Source organism: Haliotis cracherodii, unplaced genomic scaffold (genome assembly GCF_022045235.1).
Source record: "Haliotis cracherodii isolate W230 unplaced genomic scaffold, xgHalCrac1.p SCAF_16, whole genome shotgun sequence".
NCBI lineage: Eukaryota > Metazoa > Mollusca > Gastropoda > Lepetellida > Haliotidae > Haliotis > Haliotis cracherodii.
The window spans coordinates 9,508,831-9,525,894 of NW_027266271.1; the positions used below are offsets into that span (position 1 = coordinate 9,508,831).

Sequence of the window (17,064 nt, forward strand, 5' to 3'; positions counted from 1 at the left end):
TATGTGAGATTAAAGTTCAACATTTTACCTTGCAGATCCCGTATACATACCCGTGCATCACACCAGAAACCATATATTATTTTATGGTCTCTCATCATACACACTGAATTAAGTACAATACATTACTACATCCTACACAAGATGTGTACATGTGTGTGCATGTGCGTGCACGTGTGACCTATGTATAACTGAGTGAGTGAGTTGCATGTTTTACGCTTTGTTGGTTGGTTTGGTGTGTAACGCCGCACGCAGCAATATTCCAGCTTTATGACGGCGGTCTGTAAATAATCGAGTCTGGACCAGACAATCAAGTGATTGATATCACGGATCCACGCAATTGGGATCGATGACATGCATCAATCAAGTCGGCGGGCCTGACCACCCAATCCCGCTAGTCGCCTCTTACGAAAAGCATAGTCACCTTTTACGGCAAGCATGGGTTGAGGACCTATTCTACCCCAGGTTTTCAGGGTCGTTTTACCATTTGAACAAAAGTTGAGTTATATCACTGCATGTCAGCTTAACGGACAGTGAAAGCCGAACTTGGTGCAGGCCATCTCAATTGTTTAGTGAAACCCAAGATATGGCGCTGAGAAACCAAGAAACATTGGCTGTACAGGTAGGCGACTGCTGTCCACATCAGCAGGCGGAGTCCAAGGGGTCCGCCCCCATCCCTTTTGAAAACCAAATGTAGTATGGTTTAGTATGTTTTGAACACCTCCCTTTTAAAAATGTTGGAACCGCCCTTGCCGTTAGGCATAATACTGGGTTGTGTGGGGGTTCCCGCGGGGCGAGGTGTGGGGGAGGGTAGATCGTCCATACAACAGACTAGCTAACCCTGACCCGAGAATTGCCGCGACGTGCCGCGCTACCCTGTCTCGTCAATTGTGAGGAGCTCGGGCCCATGGTAGCTCGGCTGTCATAATGTAAGTCAGGTTACTGCAGTTAGTGTTTTTTTAAACATCGCCACAGCAGGTGATGTATTCCAAAACCTTAATATATCCCCATGAGCCGTATTTGCGATACCTCAACTTATTCCATGACTCAGTGGTAAGCTTGGGCGTTACGGTTGGGTGCGTCGAAGGGGACAAACGCGGTATGTGTCGGAAAATGTTGTGTTGAACTGTGTTAAGGCAGAGGCACCCATTTATCTTCTACGCTTATCAAGATTAGCAATTACAAAGTTATTTGACAAACGCCCCTATGCATGGAGCTAGTTAAACGATATATTAACAATCGACCGGACAGATACTTAATGTTGAAGGCTCCAAAACATCTTTCGGTTCGGTCACCCAAGCGTAACGTTCCAACTTTTACCCTACTTTCCTAAATCTATCGAATCCCTTGAGGGATGAGAATATAAAAATATATAGTTATGTGAAGCTTTGACACACACACACCGCTATTGCAGAGTGGTATCCACAATGCGCTTACTAAACATGTAGATCCACGTTTGTTATCAAACATGGACGACAACATAGGTCACGTGATATATTTTATTTTTTTCAGGCTCGGTAACTTGTCTCATTGCGTCTAATTTATTCGACGGCGTGAACAGTACTCATAATATCAATAACTGGTTTACCCGCTCTATATATATAACTAGAATATGCGCCGTTAATATTAATAAGACACCTCCCAAAAGCCCGCCTATCCGTACTCTCATCAACACAGGAACATTGGTGGCCCAGCCGGCTATAGCGCCGCAGTTCGCTGCGAAGAGTTACGTCCCTTGAACACGCCAGAAACATTTAATCCTGTTTTAGAATGCCGGTTCAACCCGATTATGTTATTAGGTTTGTCAGCACCATACCCGTGCTCCTGAGTTTCACCAAAGTGGTAAATGTCTGAGACATGCATTACTCGGAGCGTTCCTCCCACATAAAGCTTACACGCTGTGATATACATTTAACAGTGACTACTGTTTAAAGCGGGGTTAAATATAGAATCTTACCCGAGTGTCTTTTGATATCAAATATATCAACACGAGTTGATAAAAGTGGAAAAAACTCCGAGTCTTTTATCAACGAGTGTTGATATTTTTTATATCAAAAGACACGAGGGTGAGATTTTATTTATCATCCAACAGCTTCAGTAGCAGAGCCATTAGTGATGTCATTTGATTGTGACGTCATGGTAACCAATGACGTCACAATGGTCTGCATGTAGATATCGCTTGTGATCACCCAAGCGATATCTCCTGTGGGAGCCAGTTTTGGATGATAAACCCAACTCACCCACACCTGAACACACACAGCACTCCCAGCAAACGGACCCGTGAAGATCCGGGTTAGAATAGGTCTTCAGCAACCCATGCTTGCCGAACAAGGCGACTATGCTTGTCGTAAAAGGCGACTGACGGGATCGGGTAGTCAGGCTCGCTGACTTAGTTGATGCATGTCATCGATCCCAATTGCATGGATCGATGCTAATGATATCAATCACTGGATTGTCTGGTCCAGACTCGATTATTTACAGACCGCCATCATATAGCTGGAATATTGCTGAGTGCTGCGTTAAACAATAAACAAACAAATCAATAATCCCGTACGCGACGTTAAATCTCATTTCACCTCACCTCACCTCACCCAACCTCACCTCAAATGAAGCAGTCACTAGCATATACCATGAATTTTCCGCGATCTGCCCTCAATGCACGAGATCTGATTGGAGTTGTTGCTTTTACTGTGGCGTTGTGGCGTAAAACAACCAACCAACCAATCAAGCAAATGTTTCTGATGTATTTGTTTGTTTGTTGTTTAACGCCACACTCAGCAATATCCAGCTATTTGACGGCGGTTTTATTTTTTGTGACTGTTGTTTAACGCCGCAGACAGTAATATTCCCGCTATACCACGTGTGCCTGGAAATAACGTAGCTAGGAATAGGTATACTACCCATGGTGTAACTATTGACCTGGCAACACCAATAGTCCTTCCATCATCAGAGTGGCTTAGATATCACGTTTCTACATTGCTCCAGTTTATACAGGAATGCCATTTTAAAACTATATGATTTTGATAGGGACAAGCAACTATATAAATTAAAAAGGAGCCCCAGAGAGATTGGCGATTCAGAACCATACGTCACCATTCGCAACAAGGTTTCTACAGTCGGCTCGTCCCGGAATGGGATGAGTTGGTCACGAAAGATTTAGAACCTGTAGTAAATCTAGACTTTCTTCATTTAGGGCCTACAGCATTAAAGCTGGGCTTGGTGTAGCGAAAATTATATGGTTCTGTGACTGTGAGACAGATTACTTTACTTGAACCTTGTTCGGCATGTTTAGAGCATGTTTCTGTCCCAATAAATCATAATTATTACACATAATTATGAATATATTTCAGCTTCAAGATGTACATAAAAATCATCGTCATCAGCTTGCTCGTGTTGCTGCTCCAGCATTGCGTCAAGTTATAGTAAGTATTTTTTGCCATGGAAACTATCACCATACATCGCATGTTTCCAATCATGCGGGTTCGAAACCTAGATTCACCGGAACTATTTTTATGTCAGCACCAGACAGTATTCTTGGTTACACGAACGTTTAAACGACTACAACCCCCATTTTCTCCACATTACCATAACACGTAGCCCCGAGTCAATAAACGCGGTGTTTAGTAGGATATGCCGAAACAGGGTTGTGTTTATGTTGTGTCCTGGAATTGAAAGATGAACATTTGTATACTTAATTTGTTCAATAGTAATATATTGTGTAGTTTGGTTACACCAAAACGATTTAAATAATATCGTCATTAGATTATGTTTAGTGCTACCTCGAAGTCAATTACAGTGACAATGCGTGGTAATACATTCACTTCATGTGCAGGGCGTCAAAATGGCCGACACGATCAACGCGACGGTTTTGTGTTTTTTAACAAACGATATTACGCAGTTTATTACCGTTCGGTTGTCCGTTGTCATTCTACAGAGCCACCCCTGAAGATCCGGGTAAGAATAGGTAGTCAGCAACCCATGCTTGCCGTAAAAGGCGACTAAAGGGATCGGGAGATCGGGCTCACTGACTTGGTTGATGCATGTCATCGTATCCCAATTGCGTGGATCAATGCTCATGATGTCAATCACTGGATTGTCTGGTCCAGACTCGACTTTTTTTACAGACCGCCGTCATATAGCTGAAACATTGCTGAGTGCGGCGTTAAACAACAAACAAACAAAACAATATACCAGTAGATTCAAAATAACATTATACGTGTAATCGTCTACCATCGTTACTATGGTTACAGTTCAGAAAATCTGTTCCAGCTTCCAGATGGACTTCAACAAGCACGTGTTCAACCATTACCCCGGCCCCTGTCAGCAAGTAGAAGGAATGGGTGAGAGATAGTCGCTATGCCTTACTATAACGCCGCTGAGTGGTTAAATCGTTCGTTCGTCACGCCGAAGGCCCTGATTGGATTCCGTAGATGGTTACAATGTGTGAAACCCTTTTCTGGTGTCCCCCGCCGTGACATGGCTGGAATATTGCTAAAAGCGGCGTAAAAGAATTCTAACTCACACACTAATACTAAAACCTTGACCTTCAGTGAGTGTAATGGCTTAAGAAGCAATAGTGTGTCCAGATTGGATTCCTTCTAAATTATCGTACTAAATCCTTCATAGTGCAAATACATCCTGGACCTTTTTCAATCATGACTTTTTAACGCATTTTCTAGTTCAGTGCGACACAATGTTGGGAAGGGCTACAGTTCAAGACTATACGTCTTGATTTCGCGTTTCCTCTAACGTTTGATATTTAAAGTCCAATGTTGTTTCTTATTTGGTTTGTTACATGTCACATTTTAGCTACCCCTATGAATACTGGATGAAATGAAGAAAATGGTTTCTTCTATTTCAGGTTTTGGCTCTGAGGATATTCATATGCTGCCAGATGGGCGGACATTCATAACATCAGTAAGTTTCTCAAGAACATGTCATGTCAGATATATCAAAGATACATACGAACATGGTACTTCACACATAGGAGTCAATATTGTACACTAGGACGGACATGGTACTTCACACATAGGAGTCAATATTGTACACTAGGACGGACATGGTACTTCACACATAGGAGTCAATATTGTACACTAGGACGGACGTGGTACTTCACACATAGGAGTCAATATTGTACACTATGACGGACATGGTACTTCACACATAGGAGTCAATATTGTACACTAGGACGGACGCGGTACTTCACACATAGGAGTCAATATTGTACACTAGGACGGACATGGTACTTCACACATAGGAGTCAATATTGTACACTAGGACGGACATGGTACTTCACACATAGGAGTCAATATTGTACACTAGGACGGACGTGGTACTTCACACATAGGAGTCAATATTGTACACTAGGACGGACATGGTACTTCACACATAGGAGTCAATATTGTACACTATGACGGACATGGTACTTCACACATAGGAGTCAATATTGTACACTAGGACGGACATGGTACTTCACACATAGGAGTCAATATTGTCCACTAGGACGGACATGGTACTTCACACATAGGAGTCAATATTGTACACTAGGACGGACATGGTACTTCATATAAGGGAATCAACATTGCCATGGTACACTTATTCTGCATTCTTCAAGAAAGATGGTATTTTAAACGTATACACCAGGTGGAAGTTGAATATTCAATCTCTGTATCCTGCCATCCCGCCAGTTGTTGCTGAATGTTTGGCGTGTACCCTTTTATAATACTGTGCACATCGGTCAGGCTTTCTATCTAATCTCTGCTGGTTGCAGGGGATCCGGATGGCTGGTAATGCTCCTTCCCTTGAGAAGTTTTATGCACAAAACAACATCAAGGGGAGGATCTACTTGTTCAACATGAAGAACCCCAGGAAGGTGGTGCAGGAGATGACGCTGACGTCCACGGAGGACTTTGACAAGGACAAGCTGCAGCCTCACGGCATCAGTGCTTGGGAGGACAAGAGGTCGGGTGAGTTTAGTGTGACGTGTTGATGTACAGGATATATAGTCCAGTCTCACGGCATCGATGCTACGGAGGACAAGACGTCGGGTGAGTTTAGTGTGTCTTGTTGATGTACAGGATAGAAGCTCCAGTCTCACGGCATCAGTGCTTGAGAGGACAAGACGTCGGGTGAGTTTAGTGTGTCTTGTTGATGTACATGATAGAAACTCCAGTCTCACGGCATCAGTGCTTGAGAGGACAAGACGTCGGGTGAGTTTAGGGTGTCTTGTTGATGTACATGATAGAAGCTCCAGTCTCACGGCATCAGTGCTTGAGAGGACAAGACGTCGGGTGAGTTTAGGGTGTCTTGTTGATGTACAGGATAGAAGCTCCAGTCTCACGGCATCAGTGCTTGAGAGGACAAGACGTCGGGTGAGTTTAGTGTGTCTTGTTGATGTACATGATAGAAGCTCCAGTCTCACGGCATCAGTGCTTGAGAGGACAAGACGTCGGGTGAGTTTAGTGTGTCTTGTTGATGTACATGATAGAAGCTCCAGTCTCACGGCATCAGTGCGTGGGAGGACAAGACGTCGGGTGAGTTTAGTGTGTCTTGTTGATGTACATGATAGAAGCTCCAGTCTCACGGCATCAGTGCGTGGGAGGACAAGACGTCGGGTGAGATTAGGGTGTCGTGTTGATGTACAGGAAATAAGGTTCTGCCTCATGGCATCAGTGCTTGGGAGGACAAGACGTCGGGTGAGATTAGGGTGTCGTGTTGATGTACAGGAAATAAGGTTCTGCCTCATGGCATCAGTGCTTGGGAGGACAAGACGTCGGGTAAGATACGGGTGTCGTGTTGATTTACAGCTGGGTGAAAATAAAAGATATTTTCTTACAACAGTATGAAAGATGACAGAAGACAAAAGAAACATGACAAATCAACCGAGTTTGAGATTCGGGTAATCCAGTGCTTTAATGTACCGAAGCTAGTTTTTCAAAGTCGCGTCCCAGAGATACGGTGAGACTTGTTGAATTGTGTATCGAATAACACATTCACCTTCATTATGATCGTTGGTTTGTCATGAAAGACCCGTGAATACCCGGTTATTTACTTGTAAACTTGAACGACCTGAATCTCTTTAGATTTTTCTAACAAATTACGCACATCATGATGTGGCTGAACTACTGTTTTGACACAGTTTTTAACTGAACTCTCAAGTGGAAACTGCTTTGTTCAATTCGTACAGTTAAATGTACAGTGCAGATCTAAGCTCTTTGTTCATGGTTGTCGTCAATGTTATTGTCTTCATTGGTTCTCGTGCATGGTCCCAATATTTTTTACAAAGAATAAGTAAGTTGCATCTATGTCGCAAATCGAAAATGAGCCACTAGACTACCCAACCGCCCCGATATTACACAGAATATAATACGTTTTAAAGCCCTTTTATTAACTATGAAATATTATTTTCTCTTTAGGTAGGGTGTTCCTGTTTGTTGTGAATCATGGACATGACGGACAGGAGAAGGTGGAGAAATTCCTCGTGTCTTTCGAGAAAGTTTCATTACAACATTTGAAGTCTTACCATGGAGACTCAGCCTTTAGGAAGTGAGTCAAGGAGTGAATGAGTGTATAGATGTACATTGCCGCGCAGGCACCAGAAGTAGTCCCCACGCATTGTACCAATGTTCGGAATCGACCCGGACTTTCGTGATGACAAGCGAACGCTTTTACCACTAGGCTACCTGCCCGTCCAGAGCAGAGCAATGAATGTAAACCAGAATCTACTTGCACTGCGTAATGTAATGGATTCGTCCATACCACACTGGTGAAAAATATCTATGATCGCCGTTAATGTTTGCTACACCCTATCTCAAAATAGACCAAGCTGTGTTATAACTGGAATACTGTAAAAGCGGCGTTACACCCAACTCACTCACTCAAAAAAGACGCTGCGATATCACTGAAATATTGTCCTCTTATCACTGATAAATGTCATGGACACTGCGTTAATTTATAACACTTTTGATGAGATTATGATTTTGTTATTGCCTTGTGGCATGACTGTATCGTATGAAATGTGTTCATATCTTTCAGCTTAAATGACCTTGTCGCCACCAGTGAAGACAGTTTCTATTACACCAACTTTTTATACAGCGAGAGCATTGTCGGTAAAATTTTGGAAAGTCTCTCTTTCATGCCCTGGGCCTCTGTGGGCTACTTCGATGGAATGGGTTATCGCATTGTGGCTGACGGGATCATGATGGCCAATGGTATACAGATGTCCGCCGATGGAAGGTAAGGTCTTCCTGTGTTGTTGTAAGAATCTTCATCATTGAAAATAAACCAGGTTCCGCCACTCAGTCTCATTAATATCAGATCTTAGTTCTATACAGACCGCTAAACAAAGATGTTAGGACACCCCATTACAGATCACGTCAGAACGACCTTTGGCGAAATTTGACCGACCAATGAAATGACTAACAAGAAGTCGACATTAGCTAATCAGAAAGCAGTTCTCTCGAGCTATGCGGGGCTAGTTTCAAACTGCCAGCTACCATTCCAGATATTTTGTCTAGATTTAAAATTTGAATATTGACCAGAAGAACATTTTGGAATGTCTAATAGATGGCCGATCTTTCATGGCAGTACTTCCCTCGGGGTATGCAAAGTCTCTTCAGTTTAAAATGTTTATCCCATTGATGCGAGGGATGGACGATGAATCAGAGTAACTGTCATTCGGAATACCACGTGTCAACCTTTTCGAGGCTGCTTGATAAGAAAACACATTCCGACTGTAACGTTCCTGATCTGGTAAACGACGTACTGACTGGTCGGAGGTTAGGTCGTTCAGACGTGACCAATAATAGGATGTCCTCAGGTCTTTGCTTATCGGTCGCGAGGAGTGAGATCTGATTTTAATGACATTGCCGTCAACTGTAAATTTAAAAAATGAGTTTCAAGATTGTCACACTTATACATAAATCGACGTGCATGCACGCGTGTGTGTGCGTGTGCGTGTGCGTGTGCGTGTGCGTGTACCGTATGTACCGAATATATCTACTAGAACTGGTCAAAGACTTGCTCCTGTTCAAATATTACAAAACACCTCCCGAAAACATCAGAATTTAATTAAACATACGATGCCTCGTAAAAGAATCGATCATCATGAGGATGTAGACGATATATTAATGCCAGGGTATGCATACATCATAAACTCATTCTTTCCAAATGCACCTAACGTTTGAAAGTAAACAGTTCCACGAAATATTCAAACATATTTGTCTCGTTTCTGCCATCATGAAAGCTACAGTACTGTAGCATTTGTGCGGCTGCTGGTATGTGCTTAGAAAGTGCCATGTCGTGGATGTGCATGTTTCTAGAATGTATGTTGTAACGTTCCTCTCTGTGGCTACGTTACGTTGCAGTAACGCGCACAGTGTGTTATACAGAGTGCTGCAACCTATGCTATTCCTCTGTCCAGGCATATCTATGTCACCGCCTCCACGGCCCACGACCTGAGGATTTATGAGAGGAACGATGACAATTCTTTACAACTGAGAGAGGTGGGTGCAAGGTTCACAGAAGATCCAGAGACCTTGAATTTAAGAACACCCTTTTGAAACCTGGATTTTTAGAATCATTCTTGAAAAGCCTTCAAAATTCCCAATATAGCTTCAAAAGCCTTGAATTTGTACGAATTGACATATTCATGTTGATAAAAAAGTCAAGTCAGAGTCATGTAAAAGTGTTGTCTCGTCACGCGGGTTATAGACCCGGGTTTTATTCCCCACATGGGTACATTGTGTAAAACCCATTACCCTGATATTGCTGGAATATTGCTAAAAGCGGCGTAAAACAATACTCGCTCACCAATTTATTTGTATCGGTTATGATATATATCATGTTAAAATATTTGTGATGTATGGCTTATATGTATAATGCTGGATTTAAGGAAAATATTGACGGATAAAACAAGCCTTGCAAATGACAGTTAAAAGCCTTGAAATTGCCATCAAGTTTTGGGTTCCATATCTGTATGAACCTGGTTGTTGGAACAGAACACGTCCTGTAGTAGGCCGTACTCTCCACCGCTAAGAGCTTGATGGCCACTACTTGCACTTGTGAGTGTAGGTGCAGCCGGTCAGGGTAACCAGACATATGTAAATAAAAGCGACAAAATCCTTTCGATAAACGTTCCAACTGTTGATTGTCGTTATCCAGTCCGGGTGTCTTGTAAGTTTCGAAGTGACCATAAAACTGCATGTCCACTGCATCACTATCGTATCTCGAAGTTCCAGTTTGGTATCAAGGTTATCTTACTCCTGCAACTTTTGAATATTTCACTTGATTATCTCGAGACTCCGGTTTCTACAAACTTTCCTTGATACCATTTCACTTGATTATCTCGAGGCTCCGGTTTCTACAAACTTTCCTTGATACCATTTCACTTGATTATCTCGAGGCTCCGGTTTCTACAAACTTTCCTTGATACCATTTCTCTTGATTATCTCTAGGCTCCGGTTTCTAGAAACTTTCCTTGATACCATTTCACTTGATTATCTCGAGGCTCCGATTTCTACAAACTTTCCTTGATACCATTTCACTTGATTATCTCGAGGCTCCGGTTTCTACAAACTTTCCTTGATACCATTTCACTTGATTATCTCTATTCTCCGATTTCTACAAACTTTCCTTGATACCATTTCACTTGATTATCTCGAGGCTCCGGTTTCTACAAACTTTCCTTGATACCATTTCACTTGATTATCTCGAGGCTCCGATTTCTACAAACTTTCCTTGATACCATTTCACTTGATTATCTCTATGCTCCGGTTTCTACAAACTTTCCTTGATACCATTTCACTTGATTATCTCGAGGCTCCGATTTCTACAAACTTTCCTTGATACCATTTCACTTGATTATCTCTATGCTCCGGTTTCTACAAACTTTCCTTGATACCATTTCACTTGATTATCTCTATGCTCCGGTTTCTACAAACTTTCCTAGATACCATTTCACTTATTTATCTCTATGCTCCGGTTTCTACAAACTTTCCTTGATACCATTTCACTTGATTATCTCTATGCTCCGGTTTCTACAAACTTTCCTTGATACCATTTCACTTGATTATCTCTATGCTCCGGTTTCTACAAACTTTCCTTGATACCATTTCACTTGATTATCTCGAGGCTCCGATTTCTACAAACTTTCCTTTGTACCATTTCACTTGATTATCTCGAGGCTCCGGTTTCTACAAACTTTCCTTGATACCATTTCACTTGATTATCTCGAGGCTCCGATTTCTACAAACTTTCCTTGATACCATTTCACTTGATTATCTCGAGGCTCCGATTTCTACAAACCTTCCTTTATACCATTTCACTTGATTATCTATATGCTCCGATTTCTACAAACTTTCCTTTGTACCATTTCACTTGATTATCTCTATGCTCCGGTTTCTACAAACTTTCCTTGATACCATTTCACTTGATTATCTCGAGGCTCCGATTTCTACAAACTTTCCTTTATACCATTTCACTTGATTATCTCTATGCTCCGGTTTCTACAAACTTTCCTTTATACCATTTCACTTGATTATCTCGAGGCTCCGGTTTCTACAAACTGTCCTCTGTACCATTTCACTTGATTATCTCTATTTTCCGGTTTCTACAAATTTTCCCTTGACCACCTTACTCGCGTTTGTACACTCTTCTGTTGTATAAAGTTGCTTTTAGGCCATTTTATTTACTTATCCTATAATCAAGTTACCATTTTCTTTTTGTCATTTTTCTCCATTTTACACAGTCATTTTATCATTTTACTATTTCTGTTACCGTGTGCTGCAGATATACCCATTGTACTCCACGCCAGACAATGTGAATGTGGATCCCGTCACAGGCCACCTGTACGTCGCACTGCATCCAATCTACTATGTGTCCATTGCTCACTTCACTGACCCTGCAAACAGATCTCCTTCCCAGGTATGCCATTAAACATGCCTGCATACATTAATCAGTAAAGACGTTGAACGTTTTCGTGGTCCAGTTCCTTCTCCGCTTTGAAAAAAATCTTGTCTATATCATGTCGTGTCAGCTTAATGTGGGAGGAAAGCCCGAAGTAAGGCTCGTCTCAGACGTTTACCAATTTGGTGAAACCCACGAGCACGGGTATTGTGCTGACAAACCTAGAATCGGGGCGAACCGGTATTCGAACCCACAATCACAGGTTTCTGGTTTGCCAAAGGGAAGCAACTCTGCACCGCGAATTGCGTCACTTTAGACGACTGGGCCACCCGTGTCCCCGACTACCTTCTGGAAGGCGATTAAAGTTTAAGAGAGTGCAGTGTATTTTTAAGACAGTAAAACTTTGCGATTAATATGTAGCAAAATGCGGAGGAAAATTTAAGACGGTTCGGTGCAATTCTATTCAGGTGTGGTAATTATTTAAAAAGATGCGGTGAAAATGTAAGGATGTATGGTGAGATGATAAGACCATGATTTTACGGATTAACCTAACGTACATGGAATAGGCCAATTCCAGCTAAGCATTGGGTGGACAGGATTCTTTGATGTGATCCTAGGTTTGTCGCGCTTGTGAGTTGAACCAACAAAGTAAAGAAACTTCGACCTGCTTCACTTTGGGCTTCTCTCCCATGTTTAGCGACCGTGTCGGTGGTCTTGTGGATATAGCGTCTGCCGCGAGAGAGGGAGGTTCGTGATACGATTTCCCGGCCGCGTCATACCAAAATACGTTAAAAGATGGCACCCTGCCTGGCGCTCGGCATTGAGGCGATGGAGCAAGGACTAGTTGGCTTTGTTACTATAATGTGTCCTGAGTGGCGTATTTATGTTAAACCGCGACATGGTATCTCAGTGGGCTAGCTCCAAAACGCCGGCATTAGTCTGGCCTATTACAGGCACGCAAGTCGCAATACAATAGCAATAATCTTGAATTCGACGTTAACCAACATTTCACCTCATCCACATTAAGCTGAAATACTGTTCAAAGCGGCGTAAAATCTAATTCACTCAGTCGCCACTTAATGATTTCATCTCCGCAACTGGAATGTGTATGGTAATATTTTCTTATTGTTTCAGGTCCTGCAGATCAAGCTGAAAGATGGCTCTGTGTCCTCTGTGACAGAACTGTTCGTTGATGACGGAAACCTGATATCAGCATCAACTGTGGCAACTGTTTACAACAAGAAGATGCTGATTGGCTCTTTCCTCGACAAGCTAGTTTATTGTGATGTTGATGTACCCCTTTAATTTTATTAGTGTTTGTTATTTACCATTGCATTAACAACAAACAATTTTTTAAGGATAAAACATGACAATAAATTTCTATTTTCAGAAACATCACATTTAGGATGCGTTTTATGTTTGATGTATATAAACTCGCCAAAGAATATTTTCAACAAATTATCAGGCTTTGGTTTAATTATGGCAACATGTTGGCATCGACTGTATCTGACGTTTCTAATCCGTTTCTTTATTTTAACCTAAAGTCACTCATGCATACATATGCATTCTCGGTCCCTCGTTAGCCTGTGACCTCGCTATGAGGAAATGAATTGTAACTGTATGGCAGCTGAATGCCCTGCACCACCAGATGTTTGGGTCACGAGTATAACGGTTATATTCTGATGATGTACCCCTGCCAATATGGGGACGGGTACAAGAGAGCACCCCCCAATCCCCAACCCCCACCCCTCAACCCCCAACCCCCAACCCAATTTTGGAGCATACTAATTATAGTATGTTGGTGTATTAAAAGCGTGTAACTAAATCATTCGGTGCCATGTTTTTCATAACAACCACTATCAATTGGTGAATAAATGAATCTGTTTCTAGATTTATATTTATTTATTATTTTATTTTAAGTGCACACACACACACACACACACACACACACACACACACACACACACACACACACACACACACACACACTCAAGCATGAGGCATATTATTTCAGTGCGGACGTAAAATACGCGTCCATTCTATAAGGTTCTGAGATGTGACATCGAATATACGATCATCCTCTTTATATACTTAGATAATCTAAATGCCAAGAAAATTATATGCGACTTGCACCAGCTTTGATTTATAAAGCCCTCGATCCCTGAACATTTGGTGGACGTGCTTCACGTTTTCATGAGAATTTGGGAGGACTATCGACGAACGCAGCTACAAATACGAGCATCGTTTGTCGTCCATTTTCTAACTTGATTCAGTGTCCGACAACCCCTATTGAAGAGAGTTTAATTTGAACATATTTCATTCTTTTGATCAGGCTTGGGCACAAGTAAACAGGACTTAGCACGCCCGCTCCCACATATATCCATGTATGGTTAATACAATACATACATTAAGTGACAGAAAGGGAAGAAGAGAAATAGAGAAACATATGTACATCATATCATTGCTAACTCCCACCTGTTTGTTTTCATCATATTTTGTGTGTACATTCCTGAAAATGTTTTCGTTCACAAGCTGCATTGTTAGCTAGTATCAAGCCGATACTATCGCTACACGTATCTTTCACAAGTAGCAATAGTGATTGCATCAATTCGTTTCTTTCTAATTTGAACTGGGCAGTGGGGTAGCCTAGTAGTTAAAGCGTTGGGTCGTCAAGACCCGGGTTCGATTCCATGGGTACAATGTGTGAAGCCCTTTTTATGGTATCCCCTGTGGTATTACTGGAATATTGCTTAAAACGGCGTAAAACCATACTCACTCACTCTCATTTCAACATTAAATGAAACAAATGATATGAGTTTTCACATGTGCTGCCACCGTGCCCCATCGGTTATGTGAAATCCGTGAGAATGGGTTGGGTGCTGACCATCAAACTCGCGGCAGGTCTAGGACTCTAACCGACAGAGGAATAAGGCACAAAGAATTAGACTTACTGAGCTCACCGTTTACTTCTACAAGAACTACCCAGAAATAAACAACTTTCGTTCTCAAAAGTTTTGATCTATCTGTATGAACAGGAGCAATTGCGCTTGTAACAGCTAGGTAACAAGCTATATTTTGCCGCATGTCCACATCCTAAACTGCTAATTTAACCTGCATTCTCAACTCTCTTGGAAGTATACAAGCTGAGTATCCTCCTTTCTTATCTTCACATACATGTCATGAAACATCCCAGGATCTACATGAGAAACGCCCTTCACTGTCATTACCCGTATTCAACATTGAACAACAAATACCAGGTCAACTCAAGCAGAACGTCATGATGATCTCAACAGGAAGGGTCAAATTTAGTTCAGTCAACGTCACGTGTGTATGGAGCAGTAAATGCGGAGGTGACTGTCATGGACTAGACTCACATTTAATCCCTTGAAATAAATCTACTTTAAATATATATTTACAAAATTTTAAAAAATCCAAATGGAGCCCAGAACAATCCTTTATTTCAGGCTGAGACTTGTCAAATCATTCCAGACTTGATGTGGACTCCTTTTTTAATTTGTGTCTCTAGGAACTGGGAGATAGATTAGTCATGGACCAGTGTCAGCCTGACGTTCAACGTCTCCTACTAGGGACACGGGCGGCCCAGATGTATGTGCATGTTCCTCTCGGTCGTGTCAGGATCCGATCTAGGGTTCAAATTCGCCTTGATTATGATCCTTGGTGTGTTCGCTCTGTATCCATTGTTTTCACCAAAGTGGATAACATCTATGGCCTGTGTTACTTCGGGCTTTGCTCCCACATGAAGCAGACTGATATAACTGAAACACTGACTGTTCATGCAGGGGGCGTCAAACAACAAATTTACTCACCACCTCGCAATTTGACCATAACTTTTGCGATCCTTTAACCAAAACGACTCACTCATCCCTTCTTATACTAAGAGGAAAAGAGAAGTTTGTTTTCTTTATCTACTAGTTCCCCTCGATGTAGATTAGGAGTTTTCTGTATCAACAAATGTCAAAAAATGTTACCCTTTAAAAATGAAGGTCCTTTTCTGCATCCAAGAGATGATGCTAAATGTACATATGTAGATTGTTTTCGTTAACATGCCACACGCGATGTGACACTCCAAAATTCTAAACTGTCAACTTTCATTATGACCCTTCTTAGAATATTGGACCCGGGGTTGAATAGGTCTTTGGCAACCCATGTTTGCCGTAAAAGGCGACTAACGGGATCGGGTGGTCAGACTCGCTGACTTGGTTGATGCATGTCATCGATCCCAATTGCGTGGATCGATGCTCATGATATTAATCACTGGGTTGCCTGGTCCGGACTCGATTATTTACAGACCGCCGTCATATAGCTGGAATATTGCTGAGTGCGGCGTTAAACAACCAACCAACCAATCTTAGAATATTGTGTATTCGGTATGACACTTTAATTCAACCAATATATGCAGAAGGTTTTCAAAAACATTTCACATGTGTTACAAAATGTACACAAAAAGATAGATAAGCGCAGATAAGGCAAATATCGCGACATTAGCACATTAGGACATTAAGCTTGTATTTCAAGCACTTGTAAAATTGGGGAACAACACATCTTTGATTTGACTTTGAAAACATATTTGATTGATGCATCAAACGTTCCTACCCAGTGTTTTCAGTCAAGAGATCAAACTCAAATGTTACCAAAGGATTTCAAGTGTATTTGACGACTAACCGCCCCACCCAACCACGCATTTTAGTAATATATTATTCTTTTCAATTTCAGTTGCCGCAAGTTGCTCTACCACTTTTGAATGTGTTCTATTTCCATTTTATCAAATCCTCGCCATCATGATTGTTGACGTAGGCGTAAGTGCACAAAGTACATTATAGTTATGCATTTATGTGTGTTTGTAGAAGAGTCCTTATGTGTTTACTCCACGGATGAGAAGATGCATCTTGTGTGCCTTGTAATTACAGTTTGTGATGCGGAGTTGAGTAGGTCTGCAGACAAGGTATCATTATTATTGTGTACAGATTAAAATAAAAAATGGAGCAAAGAGGGTTTGGGTGATCCTGGCACAGTCAGGCTGGTTAGGCTCATCATCAGCTCAGGGCCCTTGCTTCATCTACACGCAGCCCAGACAGTGAATGAGACTTCTTAAAGGAAGCGCTGCCTAGTCGAACCCACCCAGAACTTTTCGGAGAATGTGAA

The 17,064-nt window shown here is 41.8% G+C and overlaps 1 protein-coding gene across 1 annotated transcript; it reads left to right on the forward strand.

The window, feature by feature from the left end:
* The first annotated feature begins 836 nt into the window (after positions 1 to 836).
* LOC139463801 (serum paraoxonase/arylesterase 2-like) lies at positions 837 to 13,730 on the forward strand. The gene is made up of 10 exons (XM_071245115.1): positions 837 to 926; positions 3,348 to 3,419; positions 4,267 to 4,337; positions 4,859 to 4,914; positions 5,768 to 5,963; positions 7,413 to 7,542; positions 8,032 to 8,232; positions 9,419 to 9,500; positions 11,785 to 11,919; positions 13,036 to 13,730. Exons 2-10 carry the CDS (start codon positions 3,355 to 3,357, stop codon positions 13,204 to 13,206), a joined length of 1,107 nt encoding a protein of 368 aa, XP_071101216.1. The 5' UTR covers positions 837 to 926; positions 3,348 to 3,354; the 3' UTR covers positions 13,207 to 13,730.
* Positions 13,731 to 17,064: the final 3,334 nt, after the last annotated feature.

Excerpts from the sequence above, each read along its gene's own strand:
- LOC139463801 (XM_071245115.1), top strand. The coding sequence starts at position 3,355 with ATGTACATAAAAATCATCGTCATCAGCTTGCTCGTGTTGCTGCTCCAG. Across the intron at positions 7,543-8,031 it reads GGAGACTCAGCCTTTAGGAA|CTTAAATGACCTTGTCGCCA; the intron begins GTGAGTCAAGGA and ends CATATCTTTCAG. Across the intron at positions 8,233-9,418 it reads CAGATGTCCGCCGATGGAAG|GCATATCTATGTCACCGCCT; the intron begins GTAAGGTCTTCC and ends TCCTCTGTCCAG.